Source organism: Pristis pectinata, chromosome 6, assembly GCF_009764475.1.
Source record: "Pristis pectinata isolate sPriPec2 chromosome 6, sPriPec2.1.pri, whole genome shotgun sequence".
Lineage (NCBI taxonomy): Eukaryota > Metazoa > Chordata > Chondrichthyes > Rhinopristiformes > Pristidae > Pristis > Pristis pectinata.
The window spans coordinates 26846349-26866846 of NC_067410.1; the positions used below are offsets into that span (position 1 = coordinate 26846349).

The 20498-nt window shown below is 36.8% G+C and overlaps 1 protein-coding gene across 1 annotated transcript in view; it reads right to left on the reverse strand.

The window, feature by feature from the left end:
* cfap20dc (CFAP20 domain containing) overlaps positions 1-20498 on the reverse strand; it is a 263203-nt gene that overhangs the window by 108303 nt on the left and 134402 nt on the right. Inside the window, exons 9-12 of the mRNA XM_052017624.1 lie at positions 17769-17955; positions 14421-14555; positions 11329-11478; positions 8129-8493 (exon numbers count right to left, since the gene is read on the reverse strand). Coding sequence (XP_051873584.1) covers positions 8129-8493; positions 11329-11478; positions 14421-14555; positions 17769-17955 — 837 coding nt within the window. The remainder of the gene's footprint in view (positions 1-8128; positions 8494-11328; positions 11479-14420; positions 14556-17768; positions 17956-20498) is intronic.

Genomic DNA, 20498 nt, shown 5'->3' on the forward strand with positions numbered 1-20498 from the left:
GAGAATATTTTGCCTGGAGGTCAGTGACTAGTGGTGTTCTGCAGGGATCTGTTCTGGGACCCCAACTCTCTGTGATTTTTATAAATGACTTGGATGAGGAAGTGGAAGGATGGGTTAGTAAGTTTGCAGATGACGCGAAGGTTGGAGGGATTGTGGATAGTGTAGAAGGTTGTCATAGTTTGCTACAGGATATAGGCAGGATGCAGAGTTGGACGGAGAAGTGGCAGATGAAGTTCAATCTGGAAAAGTGTGAAGTGATGCACTTTGGAAGAATGAACATGAAGGCGGAGTACAAGGTTAAAGGCAGGATTCTGAGCAGTGTGCAGGAACAGAAGGATCTTGGGGTCCAAGTCCATTGATCCCTCAAAGCTGCCGCTTAAGTTGATAGGGTGGTTAAGAACGTGTATGGTGTGCTGGCCTTCATCAGTCAGGGGACTGAGTTCAAGAGGTGCGAGGTAATGTTGCAGCTCTATAAAACTCTGGTTAGACCACACTTGGAGTATTGTGTTCAGTTCTGGTCACTTCATTATAGCAAGGATGTGGAAGCTTTAGAGGGGATTCAGAGGAGGTTTACCAGGATGCTGCCTGGATTAGAGAACATGACTTATGAGTAAAGGTTGAGCGAGCTAGGGCTTTTCTCTTCAGAGCGACATAGGATGAGAGGCAACTTGATAGAGGTGTATAAGATTATGAGGGGCATAGATAGAGTGGACATCCGGCACCTTTTCCCCAGGGCGGTAGTAGCCAATACCAGAGGACATCAGTTTGTCAGAGGAGGAATGTTCAGGGGAGATGTCAGAGGTAGGTTCTTTACACAGAGAGTGGTGGGTGCCTGGAACGCACTGCTGGGGGTGGTTTCAGAGGCTGATACAATAGGGACATTTAAAAAGCACTTAAATATGCACATGGAAGTAAGAAAAATGGAGAGTTATGGGCTGTGCAAGAGGAAAGGGTTAGATTGATCACAGAGGAGGTGTTCATATAGTTCAGCATAACATCGTGGGCTAAAGGGCCAGTTCTGTGCTGTACTGTTCTATGTTCATAAATGGTGTAGTTAAGGAATGCATGCAGTTTAAACCTATGCTTATTTCATTGTAGGGTACATGGAACATTCTTTGTTTCAGTTCAACTTGGATCACCTCTTTTTCCAGTGCATTTTTGAAAGCTTTGTTATCAATTCTTGCTCTCAGAGAACCAGAAAGTTTCATCACCTTTCACCTCTGCCAATTTCCACCTTGCTCTGGCTTTCAAGCAATTCATTGCTAACTCTTTCCTTCCCTTCTTCCGCCTCTCTGTCTCCATGTCAGGGGATAGGTTAGCTACCAGTACGCACTCTAGGCCCACAGATTCCCACTGCTACTTTGACATGACCTCCTCTCCCCTTGCTTCCTGTAAAATTCTCCTAGCTTCCCCATCTCCTTTGCAATTGTTCTGATGATAACATTTTCTATGTCAGTGCTTCTGGTATGTCTTCTCTTTTCCATAGCTAGAGTTCCCCTCCATCAAAGTTAACAGTGTTCCCAACTATATTTGCTCCATTTCTGACATTTCTACTCCTACCCCTTCTCAGGCTTCCAAAGAACAAGGGTAGGTTTTCCTTGTCCTCATCTTCTGCTTCACCAGACTCCTCATTCAACTGTCAGTACACTTAATTTCCAACAACTCTGAGATGCCACCAGTACATACTTCTTTTCATTTCCTTTTCAGTACTCCAAAGAAACCAATCCTTCAGGGATGCTCTGGTTGATCCACCAATACCTACTCTCCTTCCCATGACAACTTTCTGTGCAATGACACGAGATGCCACACCTGCATTTTTACTTCCTCTTTCCCATTGCCCAGGACCCCAACCTCTCATTTCAAGTGATGCCGTTAATTGCTTGTACTTCTTCCTATTTCAGATATTGCTTTTGCTGCCCATGACATGGCGTCCTTCATAAATCCACATTGGGTGATCACTTTGCTTTATACTTCCATTCCATGGGCCCAAGCACTGTCACTTCAATTCACCAACCCTCTCCCACTCATCTCCATCTTTGGCTTCCTACAATGCTCCAAAGGAGCCTAATGTAAGTTAGGCTAACTGAGCCGAGAAATTGTTCCTCAACGTTTCGACCAGCTTAGAGCATTACACTAACACTGCTTGCAAAATTTGGCTAAAGAGCAAGAATTTCAAATGCAAGGTTTACAGAGCACTGCAATATTGCCTTTAAAAAAAGACCAAGTTCTCACAATACAATCAACATTCAATTATGTAGTAATGTTGCCAATGAATGAATGCCAGCCACTGCAAGGATGGAAGATGGATGTTCGAGAGAGATTTTGACAGGCTGGCGAAGAATTATGTCAACATAATTATGTCAACATAACCATGACAATATTCTCCAAATGTCTTTTGCACTATTTATTTTTGTAACTTGAAGTAATTGTTATGCCTTTATCTCTTCCACTGTACTGCTGCCGCAAAACAACAAATTTCACAACATTTGTCAGTGATAATAAACCTGATTCTGATTCTGAACTTTTCCCAGATCTAATCAATGGTCAGTGACCTGAAATGTTACCTCTGTTTCTCTCACCACAGCCGCTCTGTTGCTGCTGGGTATTTCCTACATTTTCTTTTTATTTTTACTCCATATGTATTACAACATAAAATGATTCATGCATAGACTGGTTACCTGGCCTATTCTTTTTAAACCCATTTATCCACACATAATCCAGTGCCTGGAATAGATACAACTCACATCTTACTGATGAATATAACAATTTGAATGTGTTGTAAAATTTTTAATTATAATTTTAGTGTGATTCAATTCATTCCATGCAAATAAATATTTAATGAACCTCAAGTAGGTAATTATGCAAACACTGCTGCCTATATACAATAATGATTAGAAAAAAGTTTCAAATTCTGACCTCATTGCAAAGTATGAGATCACAACATGTATAAAAATTTTGGTTCACTATATGATTAGCTCACGCAATTTGGCAAATTGAAATCTCTAGATTCTTCACCAACTTCTTCAAAGTTCTGTTTATTATAAAGAGCTTGGCTCACTTTTTTTTCCTGCGTACAATCATAGTCCTTTTATGAGACTGCTTGAGTGAGCAGTCTCTTTTCCAATATTTGTCTGACTGATTACAATCAATAGCATTTTATTATGTTAAAAAGGAACCTCTTTGTGTTTGAATATTTCCACATAATGCTGATTAAACAAACTGACCATCAGTGGCAGCCATTTTGCAGGAGTATCTGAGTGCACATAACAGTTAGGGCAGATACTGAGTACAATAATTCCATGAATTTGAGTTGTCCGAATGCAGATTACAGTAGAAGTGCACACAAAGTCTGAAAATGCAATCATTCAAAAGCAAAGGGGCAAAATTTTTGTTAAAAAGATGTGAATGGAAAATGCTAAAAAGCTATCCATCATCTCTTGCATCTCTCAAATAACTCCTTACATTCTAAAGGGGAATCAATAAACTTTAAAGTTGGGAAAAAAATTCACTTTGTGTTTGATTTGGCCTTGTTAATGATCAATTGAGGTAAACTCATGCACAATTCTGAAGAGTTAGAAGTTCTCTCAAAAATGATGCTATTATTACCAGCTTAATGAATGGAAACTTGAAATATTAGCACAGCAGTCACTCTATATATAATATAGTGGAACAATGTACCTTATATTAAGTTTCTCTCAAAGGACGAGGATGTGGCAGACCCTGTAGAACTCTTTGAAAGGGTGGTTATGTTAAAAGTATTGAACTCTCTCTCAAGACTCCAGAAGGGAAAGCTGACAATCTTGCTGTTAGTAAAGCTAAGAAACTAGCCTGATGTCAATCCCAGAAAATAAAGATGATGCACCACAGCTGTAACAATTCATTTATAGTCCTCCTATGCTAAGAATCATATGAAAACCATGAATATTGTTGGTACCAGTTGTTACAAACCAGCAACAAAAAGAAACACACCGAGTCATGTATAAGTGTTAAAAACTACTTTATTAATAACTACTTATGATAATAAGAAAAGCAAAAGTAAAAATGTTAGAATGTTAGAAGTAAAAAAATGTTAAATCTTAAACATTAACCCCAAAAACTAAACTCGTAGTGTGTGTGTGGCAAACTCCCAAACTCCAAGTCCAGGAATAATTCTCAATGTTCAGTTCAGCAAGCCATAAGGTGAAACGTGAGCAAAGGCTTCTTCAAAACCACCATTGACTGAAGACAAAACGTAGATGTAGAGAGAAAATAGAGAGTAATTACGAAATCCAAATGTTCCACTTGAGAACCCAAACGACACCTCAGTGTCCACTCAGCAGTGACTACTCCCCGCATCTGCCTCACCCCGAAAGGCACTCGAATCGTGGCCGTCCACACAAATACCTGTTTTCCTTCTACAGGTCAACAACAAAGTGAACTCCACTGCTTCGTTCCGAAGTATCTGCCACCCCGAAAGGCATCTGAATCATGGCTGTCCACACAAATAACTGTTTCCCTCTACAGGTTAACGACAAAGTGGACTCCACTGGATTACTCCAAAAATCCATACGTGGATTGTAGTGACAGGCACAGTTACTGTTTCTCATCCATCAATAGAGACTAGCAGGCTGCTGTCTGTCCCTCCCTCTCTCCTCTTCTTCTGACTCCAACTGACTGCTTCAAAGACGTCATTACGTCCTCTATCTTCTGTTGTCGTAACCATGCCAACACACACACACACACACACACACACCATTATGCTCTACCTTAAAGGGACATTCACCAATAATAACCCAGTCCGTAACACCAGTGAACAAGAGCTCAACTTAATCTTTTTTTTCAGCTGTGATCGTAATCGGAAAAAACATGGAAATTGAGAGGTGTGGACTCATCATTGATCAGTAATTCCAGATCCATGAGAACCATTTTTCTCCAGATGTATTGATGACTGGCAAAAACATGCAAGGTAACTGTGCATTAGAGTGAATAAAGTCATAACTGAGTTTGCCACAAATTTGATATAAAATAAACCAAATACCATGCCATGTAGCATCTGGACCAAGGAACAGGATCATTAATTCCAACAGATCAATGCCAGTTTTTTTTTAATCCATAAGGATGTCCTTACCCTGCTCCTGCAAATCACTTATCCCTCAGGTATGTTTCAATCTTCCTCCTCAAATGCACAGTTCTATTTACTTCAAACATTCCTTTTGACAGCAGGTTCTACCCCAGTACAATCCTGTGTGTAAACGAGTTCCTCCTAATCCTTTCTTCTTATTCTTCTTAGATAGTCCCTCAGGATTGAAGATGATTTGCTTCTACTCTGCTTTTGTGGGTTCTAAGGTGAATGATGAGGCCAATATAGGAACAACAGTCTCACACAGCAGAGCAGCAGGTGCCTGGCTGTGCACACGAACAGACAGTTTTTGATGTGGTCCACCTCTTCTGCTGTTATTGCAGCATTTCTGTGCACTCCTAATGCATCAATTCAAGGTTCTCAATACCATCTGGAATGCTGCTTCTCTACTTTGAGCTCTCATAGGTCAGGGATTCCTAATTGTCACCTGGGCACCCACATTCAAGTCTATTTTTGTCATCCTGCATTTTGGTTTCTACATTATTAACTATACCCTTAATTTGGTATCATTGACAAATTATGACACTGTACCTCCAATTATACTTAGGATGTGACAACATGAAAGAAGATAGGGGGACTAGATAAGTATACCTAGCAGTTTTATCCACACAAAATTATGCTGGAAGCAAAAATATTAAAGCAATGTGGTTCAGACAAGTCTTTTTAAAAAAAGCCAATTTCAAAGAGCTTAGTGGAAAGTAAGTAACAAAAACAGACACACTGGAAAAAAAATGACAAAAGTGATGTTTGCATTCAGAAAGTGATGTAAATTCACCACAATTTATTTTAAGGTATATTTTATTTTGTTTGCTCTTTATGCTTTTCCCATTGTAACTTCTTGGGGTTCAAATGGAAGTCCTAATGCTCAGATCTGAATAAGAGGGCTGAAACAAGGGCGTTATAGATTGAGGTATAAAGTTATGCTGTCATTTAAAATTTTAACGTTTAACACTAACTCTCATTGCTTTAAAGTGAACATCAAGTTTGATGTTATGAAGTTTATTGGTGTTTCTGGTGTTTGGTCACTTAAAAACAGCACATATTTTTCAGAATTATTTTCTTTAATCAACAGTGGGAAGTCTTCCATTTTTTTTCCAGATTAATTACTTCTTCCTCTATAAAATTCCTTCCTGGTCATCAAATCATCTCCGAATCCAGGAAACCATAAAAACATCATTTCAGAATGTACAACTAACAATTTTTGAAAAAACATCTAAAGAGGCTATCACCCTAGGAAATAATGCTAATTACTTTCCCTACTGAATACTAAAAAAAGGGGCCAAATGAATGACAAAAAACCTTTGATACTTCAGATCATTTTCCTTTAATCTTCTCAGCAGCTTGCTTGACTGGGTAATGACACGCGTACCATACTTGCCTTTGAATTAAATGACAGCTTTATTCCGAAAGGTGAATAGAATTTTTACTCCATGCAATTTCAGCACTGAATTAAATAGCATTCATATTAATCCATTTTATGAGGACTATTAAAATATTAGAAAAAATTATGCATTGGAGAAAGTGAATTTAATAAAGTTGTAATTTTGTCCATGTTCAAAGAATGTTCATAAACCACTTAAGCTTCTTCTATAACTTAAAATATCATCAAAAATTGTTTGCTTTATTTAGTCTGTCTAACATAATACCATAACTAATGTCTATAAAATCATAAAAGAAACCTTATTATAGGTTCCTGTGAATCACATGACATTATTATTTGAAAGTAATACCACAATTGCTTCATATTCCACTCAATCAGTGGCATTTCTGCACTACTTTTAACCTTCATTAATACCATTTCCATTCTACTGAGAGCATAAGACACATTACAAAAATAGTAGTTGATAAATTCTGAATAAAATGCTACAATTTAATTTCCAGATTCAGTTGGTATTCATAAACCATGAGAATGAATATGAACCTCAAGATTAAATTACAGCCTCATTACTCACAGCAACCACCCATAAATTCACCGGCTTTTTATTTGTGCTATTCTTTATGTTGCTATTTTGTTTTGATTCTCTCATCAATTTACAACATTTTCATTTATTCACTTATCATTACTAGTTTTATTTATATCTATCTTCAATTCAATTTTTTCGACTTTGGTTAATTCATCTATATTTTCTATTTGTTGCATGGTTATTTTAGGTATTTTCTTTCTGTGTATGATTATCTTAATTATCTTCTGATATGTGTTATTTGGTTTCATATATGCCTCACACTTTCCAATACAGCCTAATGCTATTGCACCACACCACAATGCTGAAAGCAAGTACTGAATTGAAAAATATGCATTCCTTGAGAATTATGTTGCCAATGAGTCAAAATGCTTTAATGCTATCTGAATTAAAAAGAATGGCAGTGCATTCAGTTGAGGTTTTTTCAAGCTTACAATAACCATTAATATTAGAAAATGTGAAACTTCTTGAAGTAGTCCATTGTTTGCTTGGAATCTGAAATTATACTCCCAGTTAAATGTTCTTGGAAGCTATGATATTAGCTGTTCACTATTTTTCGGTGAATGCTACTAATTTTTGGAAGTAAAAACAATCTTTGTGATAAAATGCATGCCAGAAATAATACCAATTTTTTCACACAACTAAGAATCATTTGATCTACAACCAGCATCATGGCACTGCTGCTGCTATTATTAAACAGCACATGGGAAGCTATTCACCAATGTAATCCTTTCCAAAATTTAAGGATTAAATAAAATATGGAACTTTATTCCAATCTAGGATCAATTGCTCTTGGTGTATATAAATTACAATATACAAATGTACTTCAAATTTCCTTTGCTCTTTACAATGATTATTATCACTAAGAAACTAAAAATGTCTTCAGGATCGCATTTAAAGATACCATATTGTTCAGATGACACGGAAAGGGTGTTTAAGATTTGTCTACACAAATCACTGCACATTTTGAAGTACCATGTTTTGATACAGACTTTGATATCTATGGGAAATGCTTTAGCCAATGCATCCTGATTCAAGTCGAGCTTACCTCTTCACTGCTATAATTTCTATGGAAATCATCCTCCATTTCAGCTTCTCTCTCATCTGCAATTTCCTGTTCTCCATCATCCTTCATATCCACTGTCCACATAATGCCTTGTGATGAGATATTCTGTAACTTTCCACAAGGAGCTGACCTTGGCTGTGATGAATACGTAAATATGTCTTTCCATTTTAATTCATCTTCTTTTTCATCATCTTCACTTAAAGATGCCGAACCACTTTCATCTCCTGTGTTGCTGTATTTTGGTTCTAAATGCGAATTGTTTCTGGAATGCTCTGGTTTGGGTGTGGAATGATGAGGGGAATTGAACTGGAAACTATCCTCTGAGTGGTCGGAAAAATGCCATTTGTCTGAAAAATTTAATCAAGTTGTTTTAGAATTTCTACCATGACATCTCCTGTGGCACTGTTCTGAACTACTAATGTAAGTTACATAAATTGTTAGTGATATTTCATACTTTACTATACAATAAATGCACTAAATTCACACTAATGCTAGACTGGAGATGCTCTTTAATGTCCATAATGATTTACTTCGCAGATGTCAAAATGACGGTATTACCATTCATGTAGCTGATGGATTTCAATCAATAAAAGCTAACCATAAATACAAGGTTGTGCACATCATGTAAAAGAAGCTCAGAGTGTGTTGGACATCTAATTCTGAAATGCAGGAAAGAAAACATATTGATAAGTAATGGGTAAGAATTCTAAGTGATAGACGAAATAACATTGAAGCAAGTTTTAGATATTAATTGAATATAAAACTTATCACTCAAGACAGACCTAAAATTTAAGACCAACTTAAAACTTAATACAGATCAAGTATATCATCATGGCCTTCTTTGCTTGAGTTAAACTTTGTACTAAAAATGTATTCATAAGATTTCTCGTTATGTTGCCTACTTGGTAAAAACAAGCAATGGTGTTTGAAAATAATAATGAACAACCCATTGTCCCATTCAAACCGACTTTGTGGCTATTGCCATTTTATCTGGATCTTGTTCACAGGCAGCCACAAATGTTAAATTTGCTGCTTACTTGAACAGGGGTCATTTAGCATTAAAGGAGTGAATGCTACTTTAGGAAGGAAAAGGGTTAATCTTGTTGATGGATAGTATAAACCGGAATTAGCAGTTGAGAATGCTGTTCAAATGGGTGCTCATCTGTCTAGATGCAAGTGTATGGCTGTAAATACCACCGTGAAAACTTTAGCCTCCAGTTACATTGTTCTTTGGAGAGCTGGAGATAAGATGATGGTTCCTCAAACATTCCTTGTGATGTTTGAAGAACCTTCTCCTCCTTCCCCAGAGTTCCCAGGCATTTCTGCCCTGCCTCTGATGCCTGTTCTGCAGCTCCAGTACAACACATACAGAGTGTCACCACAGACACACCCACTATAAGGAGGTGATAAAGGAAAAATGGCAGTGTACCCCACCCAAAGACACTATGGTTAATAGCAGCATGCTTCTTTCTTAGTAGGATCCTCAGGGTGCAGGAGTGAGGGTCGGTTGTGACTTTGGCCCTTTAAAATTCACTGCTTTAAGCACCATAGAAATATGACAACAATTTGTCTTGAGTGAAAATACAAAGACAAAGCAAATGAACATTATGTGGGGAATGACATCACTTCATGTGAATGCTGTGTATCAGATACCTCACAGGTACGAGAGCAGATCAGGTAAGCAAGTGCCCAATCAAATTTTGCAAAATGTGCTATTTTCTTGGAATACCCAAGTTTTTTTGTGATTTACTCTTCAAAAATATTGACTTTCCAGGAAGGAGCACTAACAAGGTATCATTATGCAATTCTATACATACGCATGTATGTCATGCTGCAGCTTCTTCAATCTGAATTCTTGAAGAGGCGCATGCCTAAGAAATTTGTTGCCAATTGGTAGCACCAAGGCTATGTAGTAGCAGAAGAGAATTTACTCTGCTACCAAAATTCAGACTATGCAGCATGTTTAGCTCTATTAACTGGGGTTAAAGTTCCAAGCAACATTGTTTCTTTTACACTAGAGATCCCTTGATCTTCACTTGATCAGACAAACAGTGAGTACAAGCCTACACTTAAAAGTCTATACTTAAAGGACTGCAAAATCACTGTCAGTAACAGTCAGCATAGTGAAGGGCAACACTGAAGGGCATTGCTTCACAGTTAACATCAAACCCATGCCAACGTTTTAACTGAAACTGCATTGAGCATTAATGCGAGCATAAGTGAGAATACTGTGTTTGGCCCTCCAATGATTCTAGAGTTCTCAATATTTTTTCTTACAACATAGCAGGACGTTATTCAGCCCATTGAGTCCATGCTGGTTCGCATTCCATAGTCCAATTTATCCATTTACTTCCTGTAATCTGTTCTTTATCACTTGCTCATCAACTTCCTACCACACATCTACACTAGGCATAATGGTGGCCAATTAATCTACAACCACCATTTCTTTGGTGTGTGGGAGGAAACCAGAGTATCTGTGGAAACCCACAAGATCTCAAGGAGAAAGTGCAAACTTCACACAGACAGCACTGGAGGTCCAGATCAAAGTCAGGTCACTGGTTCTGTGAAGCAACAGCACTAAGTGCCACTGTGCCAAAGCACAAGATAGTTTTCTGAGAAAACTGGGATATATCTCAAATATTTATTAAGACAACTAATGTAACTGTTTTCTTGAATATGAGTAAATTTAGAACCAAGCCATATGGATCAGGAAGGCTTAGGAACACTAAATCAACTCATGGTAGTAGGAAGATTTCTGTAACAAGTATCAGCTCTTCTGAATCAGGTGTGGGCTACAATCACATAGGTTACTTAATCCTGGATGCACTTCTTCATATTACACATTATTGGATGTAAAGATTAGGCTCAAGTGTTGCCTCCATACTGAAAAGGATGGTCAGTTAAGCAAAGTACCAAACAGTTAAGAAATATCCATGAATGTGACAGCAAAGAATAGCAGCAAACGTAATTTTAAGTTAGGTTTCTGCTTAAATTTAAATATATGCACTGTACTGCTGCTGCCACAAAACAACAAATTTCATGACATATGCCACTGATAATAAACCTGATTCTCATATGTAAATTCACTGAAATATATTTTAATATCAGGAAAAAGACCTCACTTTTCAGTTTTCTAATTTGAAATTACCCGAGTGTAATTGTAGGATAAAACTTAATCAAACCTTCAACTTGGTCCTCTGGTTTGCTCCTATTCTGATGAAGTGTGGAACTGCTGTTTATTTCACATTCACTCTTGATCTGATGATAAGATGAAATATCAGGCATATCACTGGACTTTGCTCCACTGTCTTTATGATGTGGCGAGAAGGTACCTGGATTTCAAAGAGAAAACACAAACATCAACAGCAGAATGCTTTGATTAACAGGATTATCTACAGTCTAACTCAATGAATGTATTAAGAGAGAAACACATTCATAGAACAGTGTATATGAGACAATGGAATGGGTTATCCAGGCAACGTGTTTGGATATTAAAGTAGCACGTAATTATTATATTCCTTAAGGATTTATTATTTTCAAATTCAAAACAAAAACTATCTGAATTGATAACCTCTAAATCAAAGTTATTCAGAATTCAGGGTGCTTTACCATAAAAGAAGATCCCAGGAATCTTCTTTTATGGTAAAGCTGTATATAACTGTATATATAATTGCTCTTAAATCTAAAGGTAAAAGTAATCAACTACTGTTCAACTCTCTCAGTAACTTTGACTGACTGCTTACATTTTATCTGTAAGCAAAGTATTTTATCATCAGCATTTTTTTCTGTGACTGGCAAATGTTTCCACTTTCAAATTTACTTTTAAATCCAAAACAACAAAATGGGTGCCTTATAAATTATCCATCAGCTTTTCATTTTATTGCTAGAGTTTTTACTGTTTCTCTTTCACTTCTCTCTACATGATAACATTTTTGATTATCACTCTCATTTGGAATTTAAGCCTTCTATGTGCTCTTTGATCATTTTGATGGGAATTCGATTCTATTACAAGTATTCACAACTTCCAGAAAAAAAGCCAGCAAAACAAAACATACAATGACATTTTAATGGATAAATGAAACAATTATTATCTGAGTAGTTGTTTAACCTGCTTACAATGAGAGTTTAGATTTTGCACATATCTGTTATTCCTGTCAAAAAGAGTATGCAGCCAAGTCTCTCTGAGTGCAATAAATATTCAACTTGTGAGGTAGCCTCATTATCTGAGGAAATGATGAACAACTCATGACCAGTAATGTGATCAGATCATTAATTTCATTTTTATACTATTCCTTATTACACCAACATGACATTTTCATTTCCTATATTGCAATACTGGATCACAAGCAAAATCTGCAGAGACTGCAGACATTCTTTAAGCACTGGACAAAATGTTCCAAAATGTTATAATAGTAGCAACTGCTGCAATATGATCTATAACCAACCATGTAGCCAACTGGTGACATTTTTTCTTAAATCTAGAAGTCCCAATCTAATAATGTGAGATGGAATAAATAAAAAAACTACAATTAAATGTGTACAGCAATAACTAATTATCCTTCATTTTTCAAGTATGCTCAGGTGCCTCACACTGTTATGTCAATTTTCTAATGTTTTCAATGTCCATGTCATGTTTTGGAATTTTCGATTTTTGTCAATGAAATTATTTAAGAAGGATTTATTTTAAAGTATTCTCTTTAAATTGAAGCAAATTTCACAGAACATTGTAGCATCTGATGACCATATGCTGGAGCTGCTAGGTCAAACAGAACCTTAGTGGATGAACTGAAAGCCACCAAAATGTCATTAACATAGTATTCAGATAGTGTTCAGAGTTCTTATTTGTAAGGTCAATTTTAAATAGTAATGCTGAGCCATGATCCTCTAATCAAAGGAAATAGCTTTTCTTTTTTTAAAATATCGCAGTCTATCATGTTAACTTTCCCTGTTCTAAATCTCAAATCTTTTAGAAGCAATGAAAGGGAAAGTGAGATCTGTGACCACTTTAATCCATTCTTACCCATGAAGGAATGTACAAATTCGCAACATTGGCATTTACTGGCTCTTCAAGGTGTTAATAGATTGTAGAGTTGCTGAAAGAATCCTTGCTATGCAGTGGTGTTCAAAGGAACAATAAGGTGATGCAAATTTGCTTTTTTTTAAGTGTTAAAAAATTCATGCTGAACAGTAAAACAGCTAACTACATTCTAGTTTTAGTGTTATAAATCCAATAGCCAGAGCAATTAAGTCACAGATGATGAAGGTTCCTCTACACAAAGCATCATAAAAAAAAGAAAATCATCTTTCTTAAGGTTTTCAGGTATAATTGAAGAAATCGAAGACACACAAACATGAAGAGAATGGAGAGATATTGATCATGTGCAGGCAGATGGGATTAGTTTCATTTGGCATCATGGTTCGCACAGATATCGTGGGCCAAAGGGCCCGTTCCCATGCTGTACTTTTCTATGTTTTATGTTCCAAATTAGAATACTTTCTAAAAATTACACTGAAGTTACTTGAAGTGCTTCATTTAGCTAAACCTCTAGCCATTAAAGTGCGAATTCATAATTAAGTGCAGCAGTAAGGACATACAGTATATTTAACCAACTGTGCCATACTGCCTCATAGTTGGTACATATTTTTTAAAAAAGTCACTTTCATTCTTTCAGTGTTGAATCTGACCTTTAATAACAATTTCAGAATATTTACGAACTGAATGTCATCAATGCCACAATGGAATAAAAACAGCCAAGAATCATGAAATGGACTGATATGATGCAAGAGAAAATCTCTTTAGAGATTAGTGTTTATTGGACTCACTAGATCAAAAACCTATTTTGGCAATATTTGTGAAGGACAATGAATGAAGAATGATTCATTTCTCATAGCTTAAAACATGAAATTGTTTTCACATTTCACCGACCTTGAATAAATCCTGCTTATGATTTGAATGTTAATAAAGAACTGTATTCTGAAGAATATATTCTCGGAAAGTGCAGACTTCTTCCCCATTCAGAATAAAGTCACTAGTGCAATTAGTAAGTGAACAGTTTTTTTAAAAGAAGTTAATACAATGGTGTGCTGAATTTTACAATTTTGAAAGGAATAGACAGATAAGTATCTAAAAAGTTTTGGATGTTCCTGGAATAGTTGGACCTGCATCAATATTGGTGTACATCATTGTTGTAACATGCACTAGGATAGCTAATCTTACATTTGGAGATATAAAATAAAAATGCTACAACAAACCGAGAAGAATGAATAGCATTACCACTGATTGAGCCATTCCTCTCCTTGCTTCCAACGTGAACACACAATTTTCTACGATTACTGCAATCAGAAGATAGCTCCCGAGGAGGAAGAGGTTGTTCAATTTGGGTTTCTTCCAAGAAAATGCCATGCTTATCTTTAAGTTGTAAAAAGAGTAAGTTAAACAATGCAGTTAATTCTTCTGTTTCTGTCTTTCCCTGCTTTATATGATGCAATTAATTATTAAGGTAATAGAACCAATTATTGAGAGTAAAATAATTACTTTTATCATTTAGTCATTCATCAATTTTTCCATGTTTCTTAGACTATCATTATTCTTTGGTCACTATATAGAATGCTTAAAAATCCCAGTGTCCATGTGTATCATGTCAAAGTAAAAGATATAGTAAATTATTATGATCGCACTTCTGTTTTGAATCACCCTCAAGCACACACTTAAATGAGAAGTATTTCACAGAGAAAAACACTTTATAAAGTAGCTGAAAGCTCATAAAGCAGAAATGGAAATGCTAGCTCTTCAAGCAATTTTTGCATTTGAGTCCTTTGAGGCTTAATGTAAACATTGCATTTAGATTTGACGTGCATAAAATAGATAACACCATTAAAAAATTGCTGGAAGGAGATTGGGTAGAAGCAAAGGATAACTGGGTGTTGTTCTCAAAATAAAATGCAATTATCTACTCATTCCATGTTTTATCCAAATTAAATCCTGTCCAGCATAAAGTCAGACATGGCAACAACAAACATTTAAGATAAAAATCTAAGTTCTTAGTCTAACCGTATGTAGTGCCAGGAAAATAATGAATTATGAAGAGATATGGAAAATGCTAAAATACATTGTTCCACTCAATTTATGCTATATATGTAGGTATACTTCACATATTTTTGGCGCATATTTATATCCACTATGCTGTGTTCTCATTTTTAAAGAGTAAGTCTCATTACTTACAGATCTAACCTACTTATAGGTTTTCTCAGTTTCTATTATCTCGATGGAAGCTTTTTGGTTAGTATTGTACCACTTATTGACTTGAGGAAGCTGCAGCTTCTAGACTCAGTTCAGTAGAATCCAGCAGAGATACCTGCTGGCTCAACTGCTGGAATATACTCATGATCACATAATTCCGGTTAGATATTTACAAGGGAATATCAAAGAGTTGACTGATTTACATGTACACTTTTGATTATGACCCTTTTCTCATAAGATATCTCTGTGTTCCTTAGCTCAACTAACACTTCAACATCTCGTTTCTGCATGTCAGATTTGTTAACATTAGAGTTAGAGAGCACTACAACACAGAAACAGGTCCTCTGGCCCATCTAGTCCATGCCACCTGATCTGCCTAGTCCCATCTACCTGTATCCGGACCATATCCCTCCAAACCCCTCCCATCCATGCACCTATCCAAACTTCTCTTAAATGTTACAATTGAACCCCCACCTACCACTTCCGCTGGATGTTTTTCTCCATAACTTTTGTATGGTAAATTGCAATTGAGAATCACAGTAAATTGCATTGAAACTTATTGTGTTTCCTGCCTGACTTATGCATCCGTGCAGGTGTTTCAGCAGGTGATCCTCCCTTAAGTGTTATCGCTCTCAAGATTTGACTGAACCAAGCTCAGCTGTGGTCTGAATTTTCTACAAATTAGTAACTCAGCAGGCACATAACCTGTTGTGAATGTGGTATCATTCTGTAGTTTAGAAAAACGTTTGCTAATCAATGCTTATTGTTAAACTGGCGCATCCCTACAATACCTGCTTCTTTAGTGCTTTTTTTTGACAATTCTCACTGATCTCTCTGCTTCACCATTTGACACAGAGCATGTGCTCAAGACAATTTTGTTTCTTAAAGCACTTATATAGAAAATGAGGACCATTACCTAAGACTAGCTCTTCTGATTAGTCATGGCAAGAGAACATTGATTTCCACTTTCCCAACCAATATGATTACTAAGTTGCTATCAATCCCCTTCTGCCCAGTCTTTGGAAAAGTCTTGTTAGCCATTTCCAACTCCACTGAGATGTTATCATTGGCTTGACTCTGCAATGTTGACAGAAGTGTACTTGTCCACTTGCTCTGAAAGGTATTTATATAATACAGGCTAAAAACAAAACTTATGGGAAATGCCTTCAAGCTCACAATTCCAGAACATTTGCTGTGAAGTTCTCCTACAATCCATTGTTTCTACACATTAGATATGACAGCAATGTGTCTCCATTTAACACAACCTTGTTTCATGGGTAACTCATAATGTTGATTATCATATGGTTTCATCTCCTCGACTGGATATTTGTCTGATTCATTCCAACCTTTTAGTTATTTTGTTTGCTGATTTCAAAATGCTATATTTTCATGTTGTAATTGTAAAGTCATCATCCACTATTTTCATTGTCCCCAAATCCGCTGCTGAATCCTGTAATGGGGCAGTAGATCAGATGTGCAAATCTCCAGCTTGTCTTTGATTTCCATATTGCAATGCATGGGCATGGAGATCAGAGACAAAGTAACTCATCAGCAGAACATCACTAACAGTTTTCTATGGAACTGCCAGCAAAAGTTAAATACACTAAGGCCCACTCAGGTATCCACAAGGACAAATACCTAGAGAAGTTCATTTAAATAAGTTAGGCACAAAAGAACAAGGGATTTGAAAACCTGGAAAAGAATTTTCAAGTCCATTTTCCCTACTGCCACAAGGCAGTAAAATAGGGGTAACAACAACTTGTATTTATTTAGCACCCTTAATGCAGTAACACATCCTACCAGGCTTTACAAGAACTTTATCAAACAAATTTGAACATTGAGCCATTTAAGGATATATTAGAAATTACTTTAAGTATGGCTATAAAGCATCTCCAAGGAGATGTAGGTAGGTAGGTAGAGGACTTTAGAGAGGGAATTCCAAAGCTTAGGGCCAAAGCAGCTGAAGGCATGGCCATTAGTTGTGCAGGGGTGATGCAGAATTGGAGAAATTGAGTGACAAGTGTGAAGGACTATTTTCAGCATTAGACATATGTCACAGAGCTCAGAACAAATCAACATTATGGAGAAGGCATTGTGGTCTTCGAAAACAGAATGGTAAAAAGTAAATAAAGGCAAACTCATGGAAGAACTTCTGAAAAAACATCCTGAAAATGAACAATGATTGTTTAGTCTAAATTCCATAACAGAAGAGGTAGGGATTGTAAGCAGAAAAATCATTATGATAAAGAGTGTAATGGAGGAAGGAATCCAAAGGCAGGTGGTACATTAATAAATAAAATCATCAGGCAACAGCATATACATATACCCACTTGTTTCAAGTCAGATTAAATTATCTGATTAAACTATTTCTTTGTTCCTTACCTGAAGTAATAGTCTCTGTTGTTTGCTTTGTAAAGCAAATATTTACTCGGCTCATTTGTTTAGTTGGTTCTGATTGAATTGAAACTTGTCTTTCTGACCTGCTAGTCAGTTTGTCTGAGATTTCTTCTTTATTACAGCAAGATTGGTCTGAAGATTTGGTTGTTTTATTATCCAACAAGATTGATAACTGAAAAATTAAAAACATTAAAATAAATTCTCAGTTGCATCAGCTTTAAATCTTAAAAGCATATAAATCCAACAAATTGCAATTAATATTACTGCATGTTGTGTAATTCATAGAGGAAAATAAATTGCATCATAAATAAACAAGGAGAGATGTGATGCTGAAAGCACTATCATGGGGAGAAATCTCCAGCCGAGACAACAGTAAAGTATCTTTACTTACACAATCTTGTTTAGTTTTTCTCCACCCTATCTCCTGCATTGCTTCTCTTTGCTTAATTTTGGATTCTGTTTTGCTCTTCTCCCTCAGTTAATACTTTTCCCATCCTTTTACTAGTTTTGAAGTTAAAAGTTAACTTTTTATCAATTCTTTTCTTTTTATAGGATATCTAACCCATTTAAAGTATTCCAAGTTGCTTCTCAAGCACGATCTATCAAAATTTGACATTGATCCACCATCATGAAAATCTGGTGAAGGCAGTTGTACAGTGTTGTTGGACATGGAGTTCTAGGATTTAGGCCCAGTGATGATTGAAGAATAGTGATATCACTGCAGATGACAGGTAGGTTTGAAGGATTTCTATTGACGATACAGAGAGAAGGGGAGAATATTATGGACAGAATGCTAAAGGACCCTTAAAGCTGAAGGAAAGACTGCCAAAGGTAGAGCAGCTAAAACTGGTGATGCACAAGATGCCAGAACTGGAAGAATGCAATTATCTTAGAGGATTGTAGGGCTTCCAGAGTTTGGGCCAAGAGGGGACTTATTGCTGAGACTGGGAAGTAATGCAGATCAGTAAGCACAAGAGTGGTAGTAGGGTAGGTGTGGTGAAGGGTGGGTGTGTAAATGAGATTTGGTGTGAGTTAAGCAGATGCATTTTGAAATAAATCAACCTGATGGAGGGTAGGGAAAGAGAAGCTGGCCAAAACTGCATTATAAAAGCAATCCAAAGATAACATATGCAATGATTCAACAGCAAATGAACTAGCATATGGACAGAGTGGGGTGAAGTTAGAGATTGAAGTAGGTAGTCTTAGAGATGGCACAGATGTGGACAGAAGCTCATCGAGGAGTGATAAATTATGTCAAAGTGGAGAGTTGGCTGTTCAGCATTTTGCAATTTTCAGGAAGAGACATGGCATGGAGAGCTAGAGAATGGAATTTGTGGCAGGGACTTCTTATTACTTTTTAAAATTCATTTACATGATGTAGCCATTGCTGTTATTATGCTTCCTAACAGACTTTGGGAAGGTGTTGCAGCAGTTCAAGTCATCATCTTGAACTGCTGCAACATTTTTGGTGCAGGCAGGAATTCCAGGATTTAGGCCGAGCAATGAAGTAACAGTCATACATTTCCAAATCCAAATGATGTTCATCTGGGATGAGGAACCTATAGATCATTGTGTTTCCATCTGTCTGATGTGCTTATCCTACTCTGGGGTGGTGATTGGGAAGTTTTGTCAGATTAGCCTGGGTAAGTAAATGCAGTGCATTTTGTAGAAATGCATACTGCAGCTGTAGTACATCGGTGTTGGAGAATGTGAAGGTTTATTATGGTGCTAGGTGGGATGTCAATCAAGTGGGTGTCTTTGTCTGGATGACACAAAGCTTCTTAAGTGTTGTTGGACATCCTCTGTAGCTGGTGAAAAAGATTAGAAGAGTGAGGATGCGAGTCACTTACTTAAGAATACTTAACCCTCGAACCTGTGATAGCAGCCTCAGTATTTAAATAGCTGGTGTGGTTAAGTTTCAGTCTGGGTGACCCCAGCATGTTGATGATGAATAATGCCACTGAACATTAAGAGCAGGTAGTTACACTCTTGCTGGAAATTGTCATTACTTGGTACATGTGGCATGAATGTTACTTGCCTCTTATCATCCCATACCTGAATGCTGTCTGGTCTTTAGACTATTGGTTTTGATTTTCACATTCTGTAGTTGGAGGAAACTTCTGCTCATGCAATTCAAGTGTGAGGCAAGCAGTTCCAACAATTTAAAGACCGTGGAACAGTCCTGACATGGTGGTGAGTTAGATCTGGATGCTGTCAGCATTGAAGTGAAATGTTCCAGATAATGTCATCAAGGAACAATTGGCAATTGAGTAATGGGAGAGGGGCAAAGATAATAAGGTGGAAAGTGTAGACAGAGTACATGATTTTCAGGCTACAACAGCATTAAAAGTGATAGGAGCCACCATTTGCAGTGTCACCCAACTGGCAATCTTTTAGGGATATCTGAGTCCAAAGGATCTGAGGAAAAGCCAAGGAGCCAGCAAATTGGTACAATGTGAAGAGAGATCAAGTTGGGCTGAAATATATAAATTGGGCCAGTTACAGTGGAAATGTAAAAACTGTTCTTGAATCTTGAAGCGTGGCTGTGAGGTCTGGGAAATACTGATATACGTGGGAAGATATGGAGTCAGTTATTTTGTTTGGGTATATGGACCATCCCTGTTTAAATTTGCTAAGTATTCATTTTTCACATCATGGGTGATTTATTAGCACATGATGTCAGAACGAATGCTTTGATTATATATTTTATATACA